The 21,705-nt window shown below is 41.6% G+C and overlaps 1 protein-coding gene across 1 annotated transcript in view; it reads right to left on the bottom strand.

The window, feature by feature from the left end:
- The window catches only part of LOC117536199 (calsyntenin-2-like), a gene marked incomplete at its 5' end in the record, with an annotated part of 180,449 nt that overhangs the window by 95,712 nt on the left and 63,032 nt on the right, over positions 1 to 21,705 (bottom strand). Inside the window, 2 exons of the mRNA XM_034200966.1 lie at positions 13,778 to 13,899; positions 15,490 to 15,747. Coding sequence (XP_034056857.1) covers positions 13,778 to 13,899; positions 15,490 to 15,747 — 380 coding nt within the window. The remainder of the gene's footprint in view (positions 1 to 13,777; positions 13,900 to 15,489; positions 15,748 to 21,705) is intronic.

Raw genomic sequence — 21,705 nt, 5'->3', positions numbered from 1 at the left:
TGAAGCACCAGTCTCAAAACATCGATTGAAACAAGTCTCAAGTGAAATTATTTTAACATCATGGCCTCTAGTTTAAAGAATGCTCTAAATTAGAGAAAACATTACCAACTACTGTTTGCATTAAACTAAAACATAGCATTAACTGTTCGCTCATATTTTACCAGAGGTGGAAGAAGTACTCAGATCTTGTACTTGAGACAAGAAGAAGTACTCAGATCTTGTACTTGAGTAAAAGTAGAAGTACTCAGATCTTGTACTTGAGTAAAAGTAGAAGTACTCAGATCTTGTACTTGAGTAAAAGTAGAAGTATTCAGATCTTGTACTTGAGTAAAAGTAGAAGTACTCAGATCTTGTACTTGATTAAAAGTAGAAGTACTCAGGTCTTGTACTTGAGTAAAAGTAGAAGTATTCAGATCTTGTACTTGAGTAAAAGTAGAAGTACTCAGATCTTGTACTTGAGTAAAAGTAGAAGTACTCAGGTCTTGTACTTGAGTAAAAGTAGAAGTACTCAGGTCTTGTACTTGAGTAAAAGTAGAAGTACTCAGATCTTGTACTTGAGTAAAAGTAGAAGTACTCAGGTCTTGTACTTGAGTAAAAGTAGAAGTACTCAGGTCTTGTACTTGAGTAAAAGTAGAAGTATTCAGATCTTGTACTTGAGTAAAAGTAGAAGTATTCAGATCTTGTACTTGAGTAAAAGTAGAAGTACTCAGATCTTGTACTTGAGTAAAAGTAGAAGTACTCAGATCTTGTACTTGAGTAAAAGTAGAAGTACTCAGATCTTGTACTTGAGTAAAAGTAGAAGTACTCAGATGTTGTACTTGAGTAAAAGTAGAAGTACTCAGATGTTGTACTTGAGTAAAAGTAGAAGTACTCAGATCTTGTACTTGAGTAAAAGTAGAAGTACTCAGATCTTGTACTTGAGTAAAAGTAGAAGTACTCAGATCTTGTACTTGAGTAAAAGTAGAAGTACTCAGATCTTGTACTTGAGTAAAAGTAGAAGTACTCAGGTCTTGTACTTCAGTAAAAGTAGAAGTACTCAGGTCTTGTACTTCAGTAAAAGTAGAAGTACTCAGGTCTTGTCCTTGAGTAAAAGTAGAAGTACTCAGATCTTGAGTAAAAGTAGAAGTACTCAGATCTTGTGCTTGAGTAAAAGTAGAAGTACCAGAGTGTAGGAATACTCTGTTACAGTAAAAGCATTCAAAATGTTCCTCAAGTAAAAGTAGAAAAGTATTCTCATCAAAATATAGTAAAAGTAGCGACAGTAAAAGTAGTCGTTGTGCAGATTGGTCCATTTCAGAATAATATATATGATATGTTTTATAATGATTGATCATGAAAGTGTTCTCAAAGTGAAGGTGCAGCTAGTTTGAATGACTTTGTATACTGCAGGGTAGCTGGTGGATTTACTCCAGGTGGAACTAAAGTCTGATTCAACACTTGATTAGATTTCACATCATTCATCCACATCTGTAGAGTAACTAAAGGTATTAAATACATGTAGTGGAGTGAAAGTACACCATTTACCTCTGAACTGTAGTGGAGTAGAAGAACACAGTATCAGAAAATGGTAATACTTTTACTTAAGTAAAGTATCTCAAAATTGTACTTACTGTAAGAAGTACAGTACTTGAGTAAATGTACTTAGTTACTTTACACCACTGTATCTTATTGTTGCTTTTTTAAACTATACTATATGGTAATGTATTTAACTGTAACAGAGTAAAAACTGTGAGCAGAGCACACATTCTAAGCCAAGGTTACGTTGTTGTTGTTGTTGTTGTTGTTGTTGTTGTTGTTTGTTTACATAATACGTCCATTTTATTGATCTTTTCTCTTGGATTTAATCGCTTTACATATGATATTGAGGTAATCAAAGTTAATGAAGTGATCAGGTTCCATTACTTTTACATTGTGACACTTAGATGGGTTGTGCGTTGGTGTTGGGATCAGGGGGTCACAGGTTCAAACCCCCCTGCAGTCAGCATGCCGTTGTGTCCCTGAGACCCTTCAGCCCAAATGGCTCCTGTGGGGATTGTCCACAGTATGTAAGTTGGATAAAAGTGTCTAACGCGTGAGATGTAATGTTAGATAAGGTTTATGATTTGCTTTCAGGTAATTAGTAACTGTATCAGAACACATTTGGAAAGTAACCCTCCCAGTCCTTTGTTCAGTCTCTCTCAGCATGCATCAGGAAACTGTTGTTCTGCTAGACCAACGGTTTGCTAACTACCGCACAACAAACAGCTACACAGTGAGGACATTCATGAAATAAATGAACATGCAGTAAAGTCAGGATGACACCACAAACCATTTATAGAAACGTTGATAGCCTATCGTATCTGTCTCCGTTGTTTTACCCTCGCTGACTCCATGATAGTCTTTAAACCCGTCATATGCACGATTCTCTGCTTTGACAGTAACAGATTACATTTCATATTTCCCACTGCTTCGCACTAAATCAGAGGAAGTGCCCCCGAGGTTTTGCATGATTGGTTTCCTGTAAAAAATAAGTGTTTTTCATGGGCTAGCCGAAGGTAATGAGCTAACTTCCACATTCAATTCAGTCTCCCGGTGGAAACATCATTTTAGTTCTCAATTATCGAAGCCATTTTTCTCCTGTTCTTTTCGCAGACCAAGGCTCGAGGTGACTTCACATTGATTTCTTCCTCTTGCTAAAGTCCCTCCGCCCTGTAGGACAAAGACACAATGCAGCCTTTGTTCTTTATGTACACAGTGTCTCATTCCATCTCTCTACGTCGGCCAAAATATCAAACTCTACAAATAAAAATATATATAACCAATATTCACTTTTTTATTTTCTCTCAATTAACGTAATAATAAAGCTTTACTTGCGGTAAATACACTGTAACAGGGTGTGTTTGAGCTCTTTCAGTCAGATGAAAATACATTTCATGCCATATTTTATTGAACTGCTTAATGTCTTTTACTTATGTATGTTAAATATTTGTATGTGGCATTGTTGAAGGAGCCTTAGACTCAAAACTACGCAATATCTATATATATATATATATATATATATATATATAACTATCTCCAACTGAATAGTGCCAAATCAGACATCATCATCATTGGCCCCCCATCCCGTACCAAAGCCATCCAGAATTTCAACCTCACCATTGACAGCAACACTCTATCCCCCCCCCCCCCCCCCTCGGAGTCATCTTCGACAGTCAGCTCAAATTCAATCACATCACCAGGACCGTCTTTTTCCACCTCAAAAACATTGCCCGTCTCCGCCCGTCACTCTCCTCCTCTGCTGCTGAAACCCTGATTCATGCATTCATCACTTCACGACTCCACTACTGCAATAGCATCCTCTACGGCGTACCATCCAACCTAATCAATAAACTCCAACATATCCAGAACTCTGCTGCCCGCCTCCTCACCCGCTCCCGAGACCACATCACTCCCGTCCTCCAGAACCTCCACTGGCTCCCCGTCCATCAAAGAATCGACTTCAAAGTCCTCCTCATTACTCACAAAGCCCTCAACAACCAGGCCCCCCCCCTACCTCACAGACCTGCTGCACCACCACGCCCCTTCCCGCTGCCTCCGCTCATCAGAAGCCAACCTCCTATCCATCCCCACCCGCACCAATCCCCGGACCTGGGGGGACAGAGCCTTCTCCGTCGCTGCCCCCTCCCTCTGGAACTCACTCCCCCAACCCATCAGAGACTGCACTGACCTCACCACCTTCAAAACACTTCACCTCTTCAATCTGGCTTTTAATGTGTGAATGTTTTTGTATTATTTGACTTTAACTTTAATATATATTTATTTGTTGTTCTTTTCTTTTCACTATATCTGTAAAGCATCTTTGAGCACCTGTAAAAGCGCTAACAAAATAAATCTATTATTATTAAATCTATTATTATAGCTTTTTTGCATGACAGACAGATAGAGCCAATGAATCCAAAACCATGCAGTTATTACGGTGACCACAGAGGTACGCTCATGTAATGATGTTACCAAACATCAACTAAGAACATAGTTACATCCAAGGACCTTTCCCTAAATCAAGTTGATCTTGTTCCTAACACAACCCAACCTTAGTGTTGCAGAAAATATGTATTTTTCAAGTGTGTTTCTTTAATTGAATTAATGTAATAATGAAGCTTTACTTGTGGTAAATAAACTGTAAAAGTGTGATTGAGCTCTTTCAGTCAGTGAATGTTCTGAACGTTACCCAATGACTTTTTTTTTCAACTGGACTCAATCCAATGTTCTATATATTTCTAACACATGCAGGGACTCATACTGTGAACTCACAGTAATGGTCCATGCAGGGAAAAGATTCAAGATTGACAATCTTCTTTGAGCCGCTTGAGTGCAAGTCTGCCGATAAAGAATATGAAACTGCACAGAAGACACGCTCGATAGAGGCTCAATGCAAAGCAATTCAATTAAGTCAATACAAAACCTGAGGCCATCTCTCTCAACAATGCACACGGCAAAGAAAACTTCAGATACTGAATACAATACACATAAAGCCATTAACTGCTGCTGTTAACTACTCTGGTTTTAAAAGACAGTACTCTCATTTTGTTCCAGCAGGTAAAACTAATATCTGCAACCATCTTCCACCCCTCTGTTCCATCGTTATGTCGCGACTCGCCAAGCCTGATTGGATTGTATGAGAAATTAATTGGACTTCTGTGATAAAGCAACGTAAAGAGAGAGGAGGGGATTGTTCTGCGGAAGGGTTCCCTGGTATTCAGAAGTTCATTTTGTTTAAAAGACATTAGCAGATGAAGAGGAAGTGGCGAGAAGGCGAGGGGAGATAGCAACTTAATGAAAGTTTCCTTTCTTTCCCCCGGGGTTTAGAGACAACTATTAACAAGACAAAGAGAGGAGGTGGAAAGAAAAGGACATTCAGAAACTCAGTTTAACATATTTTGCTCAAAGAAACGTGGTTCCTGCATTCGTCAAAAATTACCTCGAAGTAAATAGAGATCAATTTAGACAAGGCCATAGAATTTACCTAATGTCTAAATCTTTTTTCTGCCTAATCTTCCAACTGTTATTTCATTAAATGAGGAGAGAAGCTTAAATGTGTGATTTCAGAAATGTTACCAAGGGTGAATGACACTTTATGACACTAGAATGACCACAAACACACCGGCTCATAAAGGGAAGATGGCTCCCTCCAGCCTGGAAACAGCATTCAACCCTCCGTGCAGGTTCCATACGTTTAATTGCCTAAAAACACATTACAGAGAGAGCTGTGCTTTCTGTGCAAAACACCTAAAGCCACATTGTGGAAATATGAAAGGTTGATAACAACATTTAAAAATGCAAATATGTTTTTTTTGTGACACGGGAAACAATTGGATTTATGAGAGTTGTAGATTTGTTATGCGTTTACATCAGATAATAAGTTAACAACCCCAAATCTGGCTCCCATGCAGGGACGCGCACAGGTACGGGCTAATGTTGCCCGGGCAACGGCCCTTTTGCCATTTGTGTCTGACCTGCCCCTCTTGAGAGAGTTTTTTTTTGTTTTCTTTTGTGGCCGAATCAACATGATAAGCCCACAATTAGTATTGTAGCGTCTCACTGCGATAAAACACAACTTGTCATCTGCCCCCCCAGTCACGTGACTTTGTTTACAATCTGACAGCTGGAAGCAAAGGAAAGTCCTCCGAGTCCAGCCTCATATGGCTATGGTGATCACACCAAATGCTTGCCTGGCGTTAGAGTATAGGGGACAAACCAGGGGACTTTACTTCCTCTTGACACCGTCGGTTATTTACCAAAAAAACAGCTAAATATACTTGTTTTTGTGTTATTGTGCTAAATATACTTGTTATTGTGTTATTGTGCTAAATATACTTGTTATTGTGTTATTGTGCTAAATATACTTGTTTTGTGCTTCTGTCTTTCTGTGTCTTTTACTCTGCTCCGTAAACTCCCTCAATGGGGCCGCTCGCTCTCTTTTCTTGATTGCCCTCTCACGGAGAACACTTCACTGCCCCGATTTATTGTAGGATTTCTGCCATGTCTACTTTAGTTTGACCATCTCTGTTATTAAGTTATGGAATTCTAAATAAATAATTGTTTAGAGTAACGGTAAATCTACATTAAAATAGATTTGTCCCCATTGTTTCTTTAATAGTTACTAACATTAGATATTGTAATGAGATATGAACCGCAAAACAAAAAATGGGCCTGAATAACGAATTTAGCAGTTGGACATAAAAGTCAACTGAGTGTCACTTGCAATGACAGTGTTGTGTTTTTATTTTATGAGTTTATGTTAGAATTTTAAAAAGGTCTTGTGTTTTTTTTCGGGGGGGGGGGCCCTTTTTCCAGTTTAGAGCAATAGCCCCTCCAAATGTCTGTGCACGTCCCTGCTCCCATGCATGAACAAGTTTGAGTTAAATGTCACCATGCTAACAACAACAACAACAACGACAATGCTAGCATGCTAATGTTTAGAAGGTATAATATTTACCATCTAAATATCTTTTTTCGCATTTTCACATCTTAACATTGACTTAGCATTAAACATTTTGATCGCTCAGTGATGATACTTATACCCCTAGAATCTGCTAATATCTTATTTGTGCAGATCCGATAAGTAATAAAGTATTTCTACCGTGAGTTCTGTGCTAAGTGCGTTAGCATTTTTTCGCTTAGTGCTAATTCAGAGGCTTGGTGTTAGAGTTGTGTTTTGTTAAAAATGGTTCATATCGTCAGTTAGCTGAGTTTCTTCCCGTTAAGTGGGTATGACACATTAATAGGTTATTAAATGTTAAGAAGCCCTGAGACACAATTTCGTGAAAAAAAAAGCCTGCAGCCCCAACAGGTTAAAAAGAGGGTCTCTAAACCTTCTCTTGTGTGTTAATCTATACAGTCTATGATTTTAATAATACAATTAGTCAACTGTCTCAATATGCCTTCTCCTTACGGCCAAAAATGTCAAAAGATATACACACTATAAATGTCACGATCTGTCTTTATGGTGTTTTGTCTTGTTTCATGTTTTATTTTGAAAGGTCTTCACTTCCTGTCTTGCCTGTTTCTGTCTGCGTTGTGTCTTGTTTAAATCTGTCTGTGGTTCCCGGTCGTTAGTTTCCCTGGTGTGTCTGATTACCCGATTGTGTTCACCTGGTGTCCCTGTGTGTTCTCCTCCCTCCTCACCTGTGTCTTGTTTCTGTGATTAGTCTTGTGTGTATTTAAGTTCTGGTTTTTCTGTCTGTCTTTGTCGGTTCGTCTTTTGTCATGACTAGTTCGTCGGTGAGTGTTCTGTTTTGTCGTTGTTATCACCTAGCCTTGAAATAAAGGAATTGTCACTTTATTCTGCATTTGGGTCCTACCTGCTTCACACACCGTGACATTAAATATGTATTTGTTCTCTTCGGCATCTGTTCACAGCAATCAGTGCGTCAAATAAACCACCATTTTGATGCTGTTCTTTTGTTGAACGTTGTGAAAATAGAGAGGCGGTGACCTCAGTGTCATCGGTTGTAGCTGTGTCTTCATAACAACAAGCATCTTTGTGAAGTGCAAAATAATTGAAATATTATCGAAACTGCAATACGGACTAATGAAATGTTCAAATTGAAGGAAGCACAATATTTGCTGAAGGCTAAACGTATTAAAACGCCATTATGAAGGAAGTAATACGGAGTACAACAAATCATATTGTACAGATTTAATATTTGTTTGGTAGAGATCATCCCTAAAATATCCCACCATTATCTTTTTAATATATTTTGTAATGATGAACAGAATATTCATGTGAAAATGATCAATCTCTCCTCTATAGAAAATCATCAAAATGAGTCAAGATAATCGCCCTGTATCAGCGTTTTTTTCATATCGTTCAACCCTAATATGGATTCATCTTTTTATGTCATGTTACAAATGAATGCTTTCCTAAAGCAGATGGTGCTGACCTAAGAAAAAGCTCCTTGAGAAAATAAGCAAAACTAATTTAATCTACAGGGAGAAGAAAAGGGTGACGACATCCTCACGCACATTCAAGTGGGTGCCACCAACAGAAACAACGCAGGTGGGTTTCTGTGCAGCTTTTAGGGATTCACTTTAAAGGTCACCTATTATGCAAAATCCACCTTTTCATGTCTCTTCTACATCAACATGTGTCCCCTCTTCTACATCAACATGTGTCCCCTCTTCTTCATGTCTCTTCTACATCAACATGTGTCCCCTCTTCTTCATGTCTCTTCTACATCAACATGTGTCCCCTCTTCTTCATGTCTCTTCTACATCAACATGTGTCCCTTCTTCTTCATGTCTCTTCTACATCAACATGTGTCCCCTCTTCTTCATGTCTCTTCTACATCAACATGTGTCCCCTCTTCTTCATGTCTCTTCTACATCAACATGTGTCCCCTCTTCTCCATGTCTCTTCTACATCAACATGTGTCCCCTCTTCTTCATGTCTCTTCTACATCAACATGTGTCCCCTCTTCTTCATGTCTCTTCTACATCAACATGTGTCCCCTCTTCTTCATGTCTCTTCTACATCAACACGTGTCCCCTCTTCTTCATGTCTCTTCTACCTCAACATGTGTCCTCTCTTCTTCATGTCTCTTCTACATCAACACGTGTCCCCTCTTCTTCATGTCTCTTCTACCTCAACATGTGTCCTCTCTTCTTCATGTCTCTTCTACATCAACACGTGTCCCCTCTTCTTCATGTCTCTTCTACCTCAACATGTGTCCTCTCTTCTTCATGTCTCTTCTACATCAACATGTGTCCCCTCTTCTTCATGTCTCTTCTTCATCAACATGTGTCCCCTCTTCTTCATGTCTCTTCTACATCAACATGTGTCCCCTCTTCTTCACGTCTCTTCTACATCAACATGTGTCCCCTCTTCTTCACGTCTCTTCTTCATCAACATGTGTGTCCTCTTCTTCATGTCTCTTCTACATCAACATGTGTCCCCTCTTCTTCATGTCTCTTCTACATCAACATGTGTCCCCTCTTCTTCATGTCTCTTCTTCATCAACATGTGTCCCCTCTTCTTCATGTCTCTTCTACATCAACATGTGTCCCCTCTTCTTCATGTCTCTTCTACATCAACATGTGTCCCCTCTTCTCCATGTCTCTTCTACATCAACACGTGTCCCTCTTCTTCATGTCTCTTCTACATCAACATGTGTCCCCTCTTCTTCATGTCTCTTCCACATCAACATGTGTCCTCTCTTCTTCATGTCTCTTCTACATCAACATGTGTCCCCTCTTCTTCATGTCTCTTCCACATCAACATGTGTCCTCTCTTCTTCATGTCTCTTCTACATCAACATGTGTCCCCTCTTCTTCATGTCTCTTCTTCATCAACATGTGTCCCCTCTTCTTCATGTCTCTTCTACATCAACATGTGTCCCCTCTTCTTCATGTCTCTTCTACATCAACATGTGTCCCCTCTTCTTCATGTCTCTTCTACATCAACATGTGTCCCCTCTTCTTCATGTCTCTTCTACATCAACATGTGTCCCCTCTTCTTCGTGTCTCTTCTACATCAACATGTGTCCCCTCTGTGGAAAGAGACTCTGAAAGTTTCAGGAACAAAGATTCTCTCTCTTTTTGATCCATTTCTATAAAAACCTGTCTGAAAATGAGCTGATCAGATTTTGGCCACTTTATGATGTCATAACGATGTTTTGTCTTGTGTAACCATTAGCCAATCAGCAACCAAGGTAACCCCCCCCCCCCCCCCCCTTATCACCTGAATCTCCTCCTAGAGCACCATTGAGTTCTTTGTAACCAAATGTCTCTCAGAGGGGCGTGGGGAGGGGCTCCTTATTTTCATCTAAAGTAACAGACAGAGAATCAGCACTTTGGAAACAGGGCTGAAACAGAGGGGATTATGGGTAATGCTGCAATGATCTGTTTGGTGTTTCAGCCAATCAGAGACAGGTTCTGTATATATCTGAGACCTGTAATATATTGATGAAAAACAGTAGTAATAGGGGACCTTTAATGTGTCTGGTCAAAAGACAGATTTTTACAAACCCCTTCCTGTTATCAGATATATCGGACCAAATCTACAGGTGGAGATTAAAGAGGACTGACGGATGTAGTCCTGGAAAATACCAACTCTTTACTGAGGAAATACAATGTGGAATGGATGAGAAAACACACTTGTTTGATCTGTCTGTGGGAAGCCTGTGTTTAAATTCCTCACGTGCGTCATGTGTCAGCAGCTGATGGATGACCTCTTCCATGCTCTCCATCCAATCAACACCAGCGATGTGTCTGATCAAATTTGCCTCGGGGCTGCGTCTGGATGTCCAGGCTCAGCTGTTTGTCTCTCCTCTGAATCTAATGACCTCGGCTTGTGAGCGTGGGGTCTTGAGGTCGAGGAGACCTGTCTGACTTTAAGACAGCATCCTTGATCAACAGACAGCTGCTGTCCACACACCAGCCAGGCCCTCCCATTTCACATTCCTGCCCTCGCCCAATAAACACGTTTTTTAAAATTATTTATAATAAAAAAAAATATTTTGTTTTATTATAAATAAACTTGTGTACTGTGTAGTGATCACTAATGAACTAATTAACATAATTCACTCATGGAACTACAGGTTGAGGGTATTGTTTCCGCACGGACATATATGTTGTTGACTGTGCTTATTGTGTGCCCTCCTTGCTTCTTCCTCTTTGCTTCCCGGGCTTCAAGCCGGCAACATGTGGTTTTCTGCTGCTTAATAAAGCCAACCTTCGATGCACCGCCTCTGACTCCCTTCTCTCGGCACTACACTGTGAACTTTAATGCTACGATGTATGTGATGTCAGATAGTAATATAAGAGTAATAAATGAAAAACAGGTATGAAATACTATATGGCAGTAAAACAAGAATACAGTTTGAAAGGGGAGTGATTTGTGAAATATCCATAAAGTAAAAGTAAATATGTTTACAGTTGTGTTTCATCTGGGTGTTGAGAGATGTATCCATAGATCTCTTAATGTTGCTCTCAAAGTGCACCAGATTGATGCTTTTAACTTCAATATTAAGGAGCATGCCCCCTGACCCCCCTAGAGGATGATTGGTCCACCCCCCACTTGTACAAATAACACTTTACCCCTGCTTACACCTATATGCCGTGAGCTGATTATCGAGCCTTCATTGCAACAGTCACAGGTACACTATGTATATGCGTGGGGAGTGTTGCAGTAGAACATTCCACAGTAGCACCGGTACATTAATCGGAAACCCTAAATGTTTGAGCACCCTCTATGAAACGCCAAGCTACCCCACAGCACCCCCAAAACAAAATCTCGGCCCGCGGCACATGACGGTTTTGTGTGCCCTCCCATGAAAATCATATGTATATATATATATATGTATATCATATGCCCTCTCTGTAGATTTGTTCTGGCGCCGGGTCTGCCGCACACACATGCACTGGAGAGACCATGTTTTTACCTCTATGCCGAATTGACTACTTAAAGGTTTCCTATCATGCTATTTTGAGGCTTATATTATAGGTCTCAGATATAAACATATAAAAAACAGGTCTATGATGTGTTTTGCTGACAGAGCTGAAAGGCTTTCTCTCTTGCCGGTTATACCACAAGGTGAGTTCCTTTTTACTTCCTGCTTCTTCACACACATGCTCTCCAGTACAGGTTAGCTCTGAGTGTTAGCGATGCTAATGTAAACACCGACCATATTACGTCCAAAACAGTCGGGCATTGTTTCCGATAGCAACGTTTCTGATTGGCCCGTGGGTCCACATTTCAGATATTACGTCATATCGGACGCAAATCTGGATCAGCTCCATTGTTCCCCGTTTTTAGAGATTTGGGTACGGAGGAAAAGAGAGAGGGTTTAATTTGCTGACGCTGCGTGAGTTCCCCGACACACCGGGGACATGTTTATGTATAAAAGACATCAAAAAGTGTATTTTGCATGATAGGTCAACTTTAAACGTATTTTGTAAAGGAAATCACGCACTTAACTGATTGATGTGTCATCTTACAAACTGATGACACAATGGCATATTTCAACCTGAGCATCTAACTGTAAAGCAATACATATCAGTGTGTAGGTGCGTGTGTCCTTTGACATTCAACCGATCTACTTTGCATTTGGCAGGTGGATGGTTTGAATTTGGTGCATTATTGGACATGTCGATATAGAACACTTTGAGTCACTGTGTGGATCAGGAGTTGGGTTATACTGCAGTTCACTTTTGCTGATGCATCCTGGATAACAAAGTTAATAGGTTAAAAGGTTAATAAAGGTTCTTCTTCTTCTTCTTCTAACCAATGCAACAGGGATGCTGGATATACTAACGTACATCTTCTTTACTCTCAATTCCCTACAGTAACACGGCCACTCTGCCATTGCAACTCAAATCGTTTTATGTTTCCTTTTTAACTTTAACTTTTCACTTAGCTGACGTTGTCCAAATCAACGTACTGTACAAAGACTTCTCAATATATCACACACAGTTGGTCAGGCCTTAAGGAGCAATTCTGGTTTCAGTAGCTTGCCCAATAAAACGTTGACATGTTGATTTATGGGGATCGAACCACAATCATTTAAACCCTGAGCAACATTCACTAACTGAAAATATTGGTTTTAGAGGTGTTACTATGCAAACAGCAGTGGTTATGTCAGAGCAAGCAATAACCATGTCTGTTTGTAAATAATACAAACATTATCTCTGTGTATCTCATCATTGTCGCTCACCCAAGATCGTGACTGGACTGCATTCGACCGGTGTTTTAATTATTTGTGACCTGACTGTGTGATGCAACTATGTCATGGCAGGTGTATTGCTCAGGATCCAAAATAGCGCTGTGTCAAGTCTAAAGTTGTTTATATGAGCAATTCTTGAGACATCTGCAAGCAGCAATCCAAGCATTGACTATGTTTTGTCACTAGTTCAATTAAAGTAGTGACAATATCTTTCTAAAAACGCTTTCAGTCTTACTAATACCAACATTTATGTACCGAACGCCAAAGCCTCCCAAAAACCCTGTTTGCAATCATTTCCAATTCTCATCCCATGTCAGGTAACACAGGAAATACTTGATATAACATTTTGACTTGACATCAGGCGAGAGTAGTGAAATAATAGAGCTATGGCTTTATTAGAGTACCAACAGGGAAGTCTTCATGGCCATGGCACATATGCTTTTGTTATTTTTGGGGTTTACTGACTCAATTAAAAAACTTCACAGTTATTCAGTAAAGAAGTTTGAGAGCTCTCCAAATTAATTGTGGTTAAATAAGGGTTAGGCTTTTATATTGGAGTGTAGGACACTTTCTAGTGCATTCAAGCACTACTTAAAATACAAACAAGTGCTTGTACTGAATGAACACACAACAATCATGGATGTCCATGGACTCATGTGTGTCTTTTGAACCTTCACTGAACCCCAGGATGTTTTCTATCATTAGTTCAGCTACAAACCAACATGGATTAAGCCAAGAGTGGATGTGTAATCCAGGTTTAATCCAGGATAGAGGCTTCACGAGTGATTTAAGGTATACACTGTCACTCTTGTTGTGAGTTAAGCATGTTATGAAGTACATTTACTCAACTTGTACTTATTATTTGATTATTTAATATACATGATTATGAGATGGGTTTAACAAGTATTTTTTACTTATGGTACATTAAGTATAATTGGATGCGTAAGGAAGTACGATTTTTTGAATGCTGGACTTTTAGAATGTTCACCATTTAGTATTGCTAACATAAAAATCTAATGACTTCTTCCATCACTGAGAAAGTGTATCGTTTGTGTCCCAAAGCACGGCGGTCCTACCTGCTCCAGTTTCCAGTGAAACTCAGCCGGTCTGAAGGTGTCCACCTGGGTGAAGTCTCTCCTCAGCAGGAACACCAGGCGGCAGTTATGGACGTACAGCGAGTAGTGATGACGGTTCATCTCTGTGGGAAGAAGAGAAGGAAGTGGGCACCAGGGAGCCAATCATCACACCTGGGTGGGGGAAGTCATCGATACAGCATAGTATTGCGATATTGTTTCGATACACGGACGCCAAGTATCGATATTTTATTATATGAACTATTCATATTGCAAATCCAAATTAACTTGGCATAGCTAACATCAAATTCTGAGCGAGCGAAGAAAATAACTCAATCAATCATGTGCAAAGACCTGCATCCATACAGCGTTGTGGAAAACGTTTGTCTCATGTTAACGACACTGGAACCCAATAATCATGCAATCATATATATCAATATATATGCGCAATATAACGTATCGCAATACTTAGCATATCGTAGGATTGCAATATTATCGTGTCGTGGCTTAAGTATCACGATAGTATGGTATCGTGGGGAGCCTGATTCCCACCCCTACCACCTACTCACTCTTAGCTAACCAGATATGGATCTATCTTTTAAGAGTCTTTAAGAGCCAATAGAGACCTATTTAATTTGCCTTTTAATTCAATTATATTTGTTCACATGTTATTCATCTTTTATACATTTCTGTTGGGAGTAAGTGTTTCTATTAATCAAAAAGGTTTGCTTTTCTCTGTCAATGTACGAGGAGGGGTGATCTGCATTGTTTAAATTGTTTTCCTTTTGTTGGTTTCGGTTTGTATTTGAGTATTTTATTAGAGTACCACCAGGGAAGTCTTCATGGCCATGGCAAAAATGTTTTTGTTATTTTTGGGGTTTACTGAATCAATTAAAAAACGTCACAGTTATTCAGTAAAGAAGTTTGAGAGCTCTCCAAATTAATTGGGGTTAAATAAGGGTTAGGCTTTTACAGACATTTATTTCTGGCTTTTCATGGAATTTCTTGACAGTACGAAACATCAAAACTATGGCCAACTTCTTTTTGATATCACTAATACATTTATCTCTGTGAAATGTAAGTCCTTCCCTCACGGCCCGTCCACACAGCGGCGTGCGTTGATGGTAGGGCGTGTCTGAAGCTTGGGGATTTTTTGCGAGCAACAACCAATCACATGAATCTCCCGCCCCCGACATACAAAGCAATAGCAATGTTAAAACGAAGTAAACTGGATATAAAATCCCCAAACAGGCGAAAACCTACCAGTTTCACCCACTGTCTCTGCCACCTCCCTCCATGCCTCGCTCCTCCGGTTTGTATCCCGGTAGATGAACAGAGACTGATCATACAGCACCGGGTGATTCACTACCGCTATAATGAATTTTCCCTCCATTTTTTTGAATATGAGGAAATGACCTGCGTAGTCTCTCCCAGCATACACGCGGTTTGATTGGCTAGCGCTTGTACTGGCAGATTTGCATAAACGGGATTACATTGGCTGACGCCTCCGTCGAGGCGTCAAAAGTTGAACATTGCTCAACTTTTGAAGCCAGCAACGCCAGCAACGCCAGCAACGCTAGCAACGCCAGCAACGCTCCACGTCGCTTCCCAAAATGCAGTTCGGCTAAAAGTGACGTCACCCCATTCAAAGTGAATGGGCAGAAGCGTTGGAAGCTTCAACGCACGCCGCTGTGTGGACGGGCCGTCACACTCACCAGTCTTGTCGGAGTTACACAGCAGCGTCTCCTTCTCCGCTCTGAGCCCAGGCGTGGGTCCGTGCTTCATCCAGGTGGCGATGGTGAACTGGTCCGTGAGATTCTGCGGTACCACCCAGTCGGGGATCTTAGCCGCCTGATGACCGTCGAACCTGAAGATCAGATCGCTGTCCCGCCCGCTGTCCGTCACCAGGGAAGCCGTCCAGTTAGTGGAGGCGCTGGGGGCCGGCAGGAGGTCAGTGCTGCCCGACGAGGCCCCTGTGAGAACAAAAGAAATGCGACAGAAGATGTGTCAATAACAATCACGGCAGGTATGCGGTGCACTTATATTGGCCTAACCTTGGCTATGATTACTTATGATTGAGGCAGATGGCAGCGCTTAATATGTTGTCAGTGGGCCGAGATGGATAGAGGATGTGGGTATTGATTCATGGCAAATTACTTTCAAAAAGGAACGAGATGTGAGTCACCCTTTCCCAAATGTAGAACATGGCTAAACACTAGAATGTCCTTTTATGGAGACAGAGAGGACGTATTGACCGAGGAACACATGACAACAAGATACGCCAAGGAAGCTGAGAATGATGGGCTGTGCTGTGAATCAGACATATGACACTTGTGTTATACGACATACTGACAATTCACAACAATCATTGCATTGAGCCATCCTATTCCCTTCCTTCTCTTCCCTTTAAGAGCAACTCCATCATCGCTTTGAGACAATGTCCTCTGTATGTTGAGTCGTGAATGGTCTGTTTTCAAACTGACACCTTGACAAACGTTAGTTGATGCTCTCTTTGCTCCTCGATGTGTTCGACATTCACTTACCAATCAATCTTTGCCCCTCTGTGTGACAGTGAAGAATGCGTTTCATGCGTCTGAACCACATTTATAAATCATTCGTACCAGCTTATGGATTGTAATAAATCAAAGCGATACGGGAACCATGCTGTTCCGAGAAAGAATTGGAAATGTTAGTATTGTCTGACTTGTCCAGAAAATAATTGCATCTGTTCATCGCTGCTAATAACAGCGTGTTAGCACATTAATTGATGTTTTCCCCCTGTCTGTAAAGCTCAGTTTTTTCCTAAATGGTATCGACGCTCTGACTCCGGTAATTAGATTCCCTCAGTAAATAAATACACATCGACTTCTCCAGCACCCAGCTGCAGCCCTCTCTTTACCCGATGTCTTTGTACATTATCTCAAATTGATTGTGCTTTAAAAAAGCAATTACAATTTATTCTATTCGCTATCAGATAACGATTATGAGGTGCCTGAAAAGGACTCTTTAGCGGTAAACCATGCATGGACGGGGAGTCAGGGGAGGCAGAGAGGGGACGTGATGCATTCAGATGAGCTGGGATGGGGCTTTTGAAGGCCGTTAGTCAAAGATGATGACTCCAGCCCCCATGCTGGCAGTGCATTGTGGGCAGAGAGGGGGGGGAAGCTTTGTTGGTGCTTTGGGCATCGACACGGCGACTCGGCTGCTCATCAGTCACCGAGGAGAAAGCGTGGTTTGCTTCTGAGGCAGCTAATGCCCTCGCTCTGTCACATCATTAGTGACAGAGCTTTAAGTTGCTATTCTGGTGCCTTCATTTAGCACACAGGGGTTTGCAGGGACACAAGCGGAGATAAGACAGCAGCACGGACAGGGAGCTTTCACATGCTGCTTTAAAAAGAGCAGAGAACAACACCTAAAGCCCTGTGTGACCCTGGCTCTCCAACTGCGGTCTCCACTGGAAGCAACTTACTTCATATTCAATGCACTAATAACTTTCAGTCTGCCGCCTCAGTAAGAAGTCATCTTTGATCAGCCATCTACAGCATATTCTACATATCCACCACCATCCTGATAGCCTCGGGTTCAACTCCCATGTGATTCACTGCTCCATGCCAGAAATGCACACTCAATCTAAGCTGTTTCTCATTCTGTTCAAAGAATAACGATAAGGGCCCATGTCCTAATGGCGCCTTTTTCGAGCACATGCGTCTTTTAAAAAAAAATGTCAAACAAGAAGAGAGTGCACGATGTTGCCACCACACAAAGGCGCTTTTCTTTTTGTTCAAGGTATTTGTTAGTGCCTTTATTATAGATGCAGTGTTGAAACCCTTTTTCAATCCCCTACATATAGAGGGGATGAAATTAGGCGCTTTCACACTGAGTACTTTTCCCGTTTAGTTCCGATAGTTCCTGGGATTTTGCGTTCACACCAAAAAGAGAACTTAGTTCAGAGAACTTTTCCCCCCTTTTTAGTGCCCTGCTAGAGAGGTGGTGCTTTCCTGGGGAGAACAAAGTTCCAATTTCTGATTGGCTGGGCGAATTGCAAACCACGCCCCGTAAAACGTTTTGTGAAGCCGCCATTTTATTTGCTGGCATTAAAATTATTAGCATTAGCATTAGCCCAGCGCAGAAACACAGAGAGACTAACTTATGGCAACACAAAAGAAAACATGGGAGCGGTGGAGATGAGGAGGTGTCGGCATTCTGGCGATTTACTCAGAAGGCTTCAGTAGAAGCTGCTGGGAGTCCCAGCAGCTTCTACTGAAGGCAGTCCCCAACTCCGGGGACTTCCGGCCGGGGACTTCGGGTGGCAGTATACGCCGTGAAGTGGTTTGCGGCCTGCCAGTAAACTCAAAGCAGAAGAAGAAGAAGTGACGTCAGCGGCTTCATTTGCCTAATCCTCCACCAGGAACTTATTCCGGTGTGAACGCGATCGGCTCTTAGTTCTCTTAGTTCCAACTAAGTGCTGGGAACTAAGAACGGCAAAGTACTTGGTGTGAAAGTGGACATCACATAAAGGCTGCTATCTCTAACCAGAGATCCAACCAACGGCCTATATCTGCCGTGTCTTCCTGTGCCCACTGCCTCGCTTGTGACGTTTCCAGTGGGAAATATCTCAACTTTTCAGAAAAGAACAGTGAAGCTCATTCATAAAAACTGTGAGAGCAAGCAGCTTCCGATTGGTTGTAATGGTAAATAATACAAGTCAAACAAATACATGGTAAAACAAACAGATAATAAAAGAAAAGTGGATGATGCTAGCTATATGTGATACAATGTGAAGATATCTCTGTGATTAAAATACTTGTTTTTTTTAAGGATGCTCTTCTCAGTGACCTTTCTACGAAAAATGGCACTAAAGCTGCATCAAGGTAATACGCAGTAAAGTGGCTCTGTGCTCTCGTTGCAATTGTTTTCCTATGGAGGAGTGGTGCCACCCGACAAGGCGGAAGAGCAACATTTGACTAACGGCCTTAACAACTTTCCGCTCAGTACTGCTAACCTTTCCTCACACAACAAAGCTGCATGGGCCATAACAATATAAAACAAAAATAACTGGCTGTTTTAACGCAAGTCTCTTCTTCATGTCTCTTCTACATCAACATGTGTCCCCTCTTCTTCATGTCTCTTCTTCATCAACATGTGTCCCCTCTTCTTGATGTCTCTTCTACATCAACATGTGTCCCCTCTTCTTCATGTCTCTTCTACATCAACATGTGTCCCCCTCTTCTTCATGTCTCTTCTACATCAACATGTGTCCCCTCTTCTTCATGTCTCTTCTACATCAACATGTGTCCCCTCTTCTTCATGTCTCTTCTACATCAACATGTGTCCCCTCTTCTTCATGTCTCTTCTACATCAACATGTGTCCCCTCTTCTTCATGTCTCTTCTACATCAACATGTGTCCCCTCTTCTTCATGTCTCTTCTACATCAACATGTGTCCCCTCTTCTTCATGTCTCTTCTACATCAACATGTGTCCCCTCTTCTTCATGTCTCTTCTACATCAACATGTGTCCCCTCTTCTTCATGTCTCTTCTTCATCAACATGTGTCCCCTCTTCTTCATGTCTCTTCTACATCAACATGTGTCCCCTCTTCTTCATGTCTCTTCTACATCAACATGTGTCCCCTCTTCTTCATGTCTCTTCTTCATCAACATGTGTCCCCTCTTCTTGATGTCTCTTCTACATCAACATGTGTCCCCTCTTCTTCATGTCTCTTCTTCATCAACATGTGTCCCCTCTTCTTGATGTCTCTTCTACATCAACATGTGTCCCCTCTGTGGAAAGATTCTCTCTCTTTTTGTCCTGATCCATTTCTATAAAAACCTGTCTGAAAATGAGCTGATCAGATTGTGAATATATCTGAGACCAGAGACGTGCACACATAGACTCTAGGTAGTGCTTGAGCACCTGCCCGTTTTGCCCTCTTGACAGCAATGTGCCCTTTTGAAAGTTCGTTTTTTTTTGTTTTTTTTTACAGTGTACTGTATGTGGCTCATGGTAACATTGATCAATTCTGGATTAAAAGCTTCTAATATATACAACAATGCCCCAAATGCGCCTTGTAATTTTGTCAGACATCCCCACACGTGCCCCGCGGCACTCCCGTACGTGCTCTGGCTGCAACCCCTCCCTTCCCTGCTCTCAACGTGAGCGCGCAGCGCGCAGAGCTGACAGTAGTCAGTCAGACAGGCCACGGCGGGTGTGTGGTGCAGCAGCACGCAGCAACACGATTAAAAGTGCCCTAGTGACGACCAAGTAAGTAACCACCAGGTAACAAATACAACGAGTGTATTGTTTAATCCCCTAAATCAGATGCCAAACTAAACTATACAGGGTTCGTACGGTCATTGAAAACCTGGAAAAGTCATGGAAATTCAAAATGCTAATTCCAGGCCCTGGAAAAGCTATGGAAAACAATATATTTCCCAAAGTTTTGGAAAAGTCATGGAAATGTAACTAAAGTTGCGTCAAATATAATTTACATTTTATCTAATCGCCGAAATAATCTGCGGTCGCGAGCTGTTATGTGCCATCATGACGCGCATGGTGTTCTTTTTTAATATATGAAGCGCAAGCTGTGTGCTCGAGTCTTCTTGCCTGTCGGGCCGGCTGAACTCTGCTGCTCCGGGTCAGCTACATTATCTACGGTGTGTTCGTTAACTGTGCGGAGTCACTGTGGCACAGACTGACCCCTGATCCCACTGGAAGCGTCTGCGCTGCGGCTGCGCCGCGCTGCGACCTCCTCCTGCGTCCTAACCCACCAGGCGCGTTTCAAAACGTTGCGGAAGCGGAGCGTCGTGTGTGCAGCCTCGCAGTTGTTGGATGAACATTCCACTTCCTGCCTGCGCCGCGCTGCGCCGCGTCAAAAATAGGATTCATCCTATATTTTAGAAATTCCTTGCGGCAAGGAGCTTCTGGGACGCTTCGAGCCGCGGCGCAGCGCGGCGCAGCGTGTCTGGTGGAATAGCACCCATTGACTAGAGTGGCCGCGATCGCTAAAAACGCCGCAGCCGCAGCGCAACGCAGCGCAGACGCTCCTGGTGGGATTAGGGGGTGAGCCGCTGGTGAACAGCTGTTAGAACGGGCCGTTCAGGTGTTCAGAGCAGAGCGGCAGAGCGTGATGTGAACTGAAAAGTTTTTCTGTCGCAATATCATTGTCACTATCTGCTAACGTTAGCTTTAGCCTTCGTTTTCTAATAGTTTTTTTCATAGGCTATAAACAGAGGTGGTATAAGTATAGAGATTGTAGGCTACTAGAGTAAAAGTAGAAGTACTCAGATCTTGTACTTTAGTAGAAGTACTCAGATCTTGTACTTAATAAAAGTAGAAGTAGGCCTACTCAGATCTTGTACTTGAGTAAAAGTAGAAGTACCAGAGTGTAGGAATACTCTGTTACAGTAAAAGTCCTGCATTCAAAATGTTCCTCAAGTGAAAGTAGAAAAGTATTATAAAAATACTAAAAGGCATGAAAATACATTTTCAAAATGCTCAACAGTGCTGCCAAAATTATAAACTGACTGCTACACAATTAAAATAAATGCTTTTATATATTTCTATTAGATGTGACTCTTTCTGGCGTTTCTGTTATTATTACCTGCTGCTTTAGTTGTTCTGACTGCTAAAATCCTCTGTTATTCCTCATTTTAAAGCCGATATTCCGTGGGGTCGGGGGCTCGGATCCTTGTCACCTTTTTCATACCAAATGAGTTTGCATCCCTGACTACAGTTGCTTTAGCGTGTAGAAGCTAGTAAGCCTACTATTTGATTTGTTTTAGATAGGCATCTGCATCAGACAGCATATGGTTATTGAAATAAATATATATGCAATTACGACATACAAGATGTGCCTTTAATAAATCTCACACTGCTAAGGCAGCCGGCGGTTCCACCAGGGGCGTCAATCCCGGGGGGGGGGGGGATTTCG

This window comes from Gymnodraco acuticeps, unplaced genomic scaffold (assembly GCF_902827175.1).
Source record: "Gymnodraco acuticeps unplaced genomic scaffold, fGymAcu1.1, whole genome shotgun sequence".
Classification (NCBI taxonomy): Eukaryota; Metazoa; Chordata; class Actinopteri; order Perciformes; family Bathydraconidae; genus Gymnodraco; species Gymnodraco acuticeps.
Note: the sequence above shows the minus strand (reverse complement) of the source record. Positions and strands in the feature narration are given on the sequence as shown.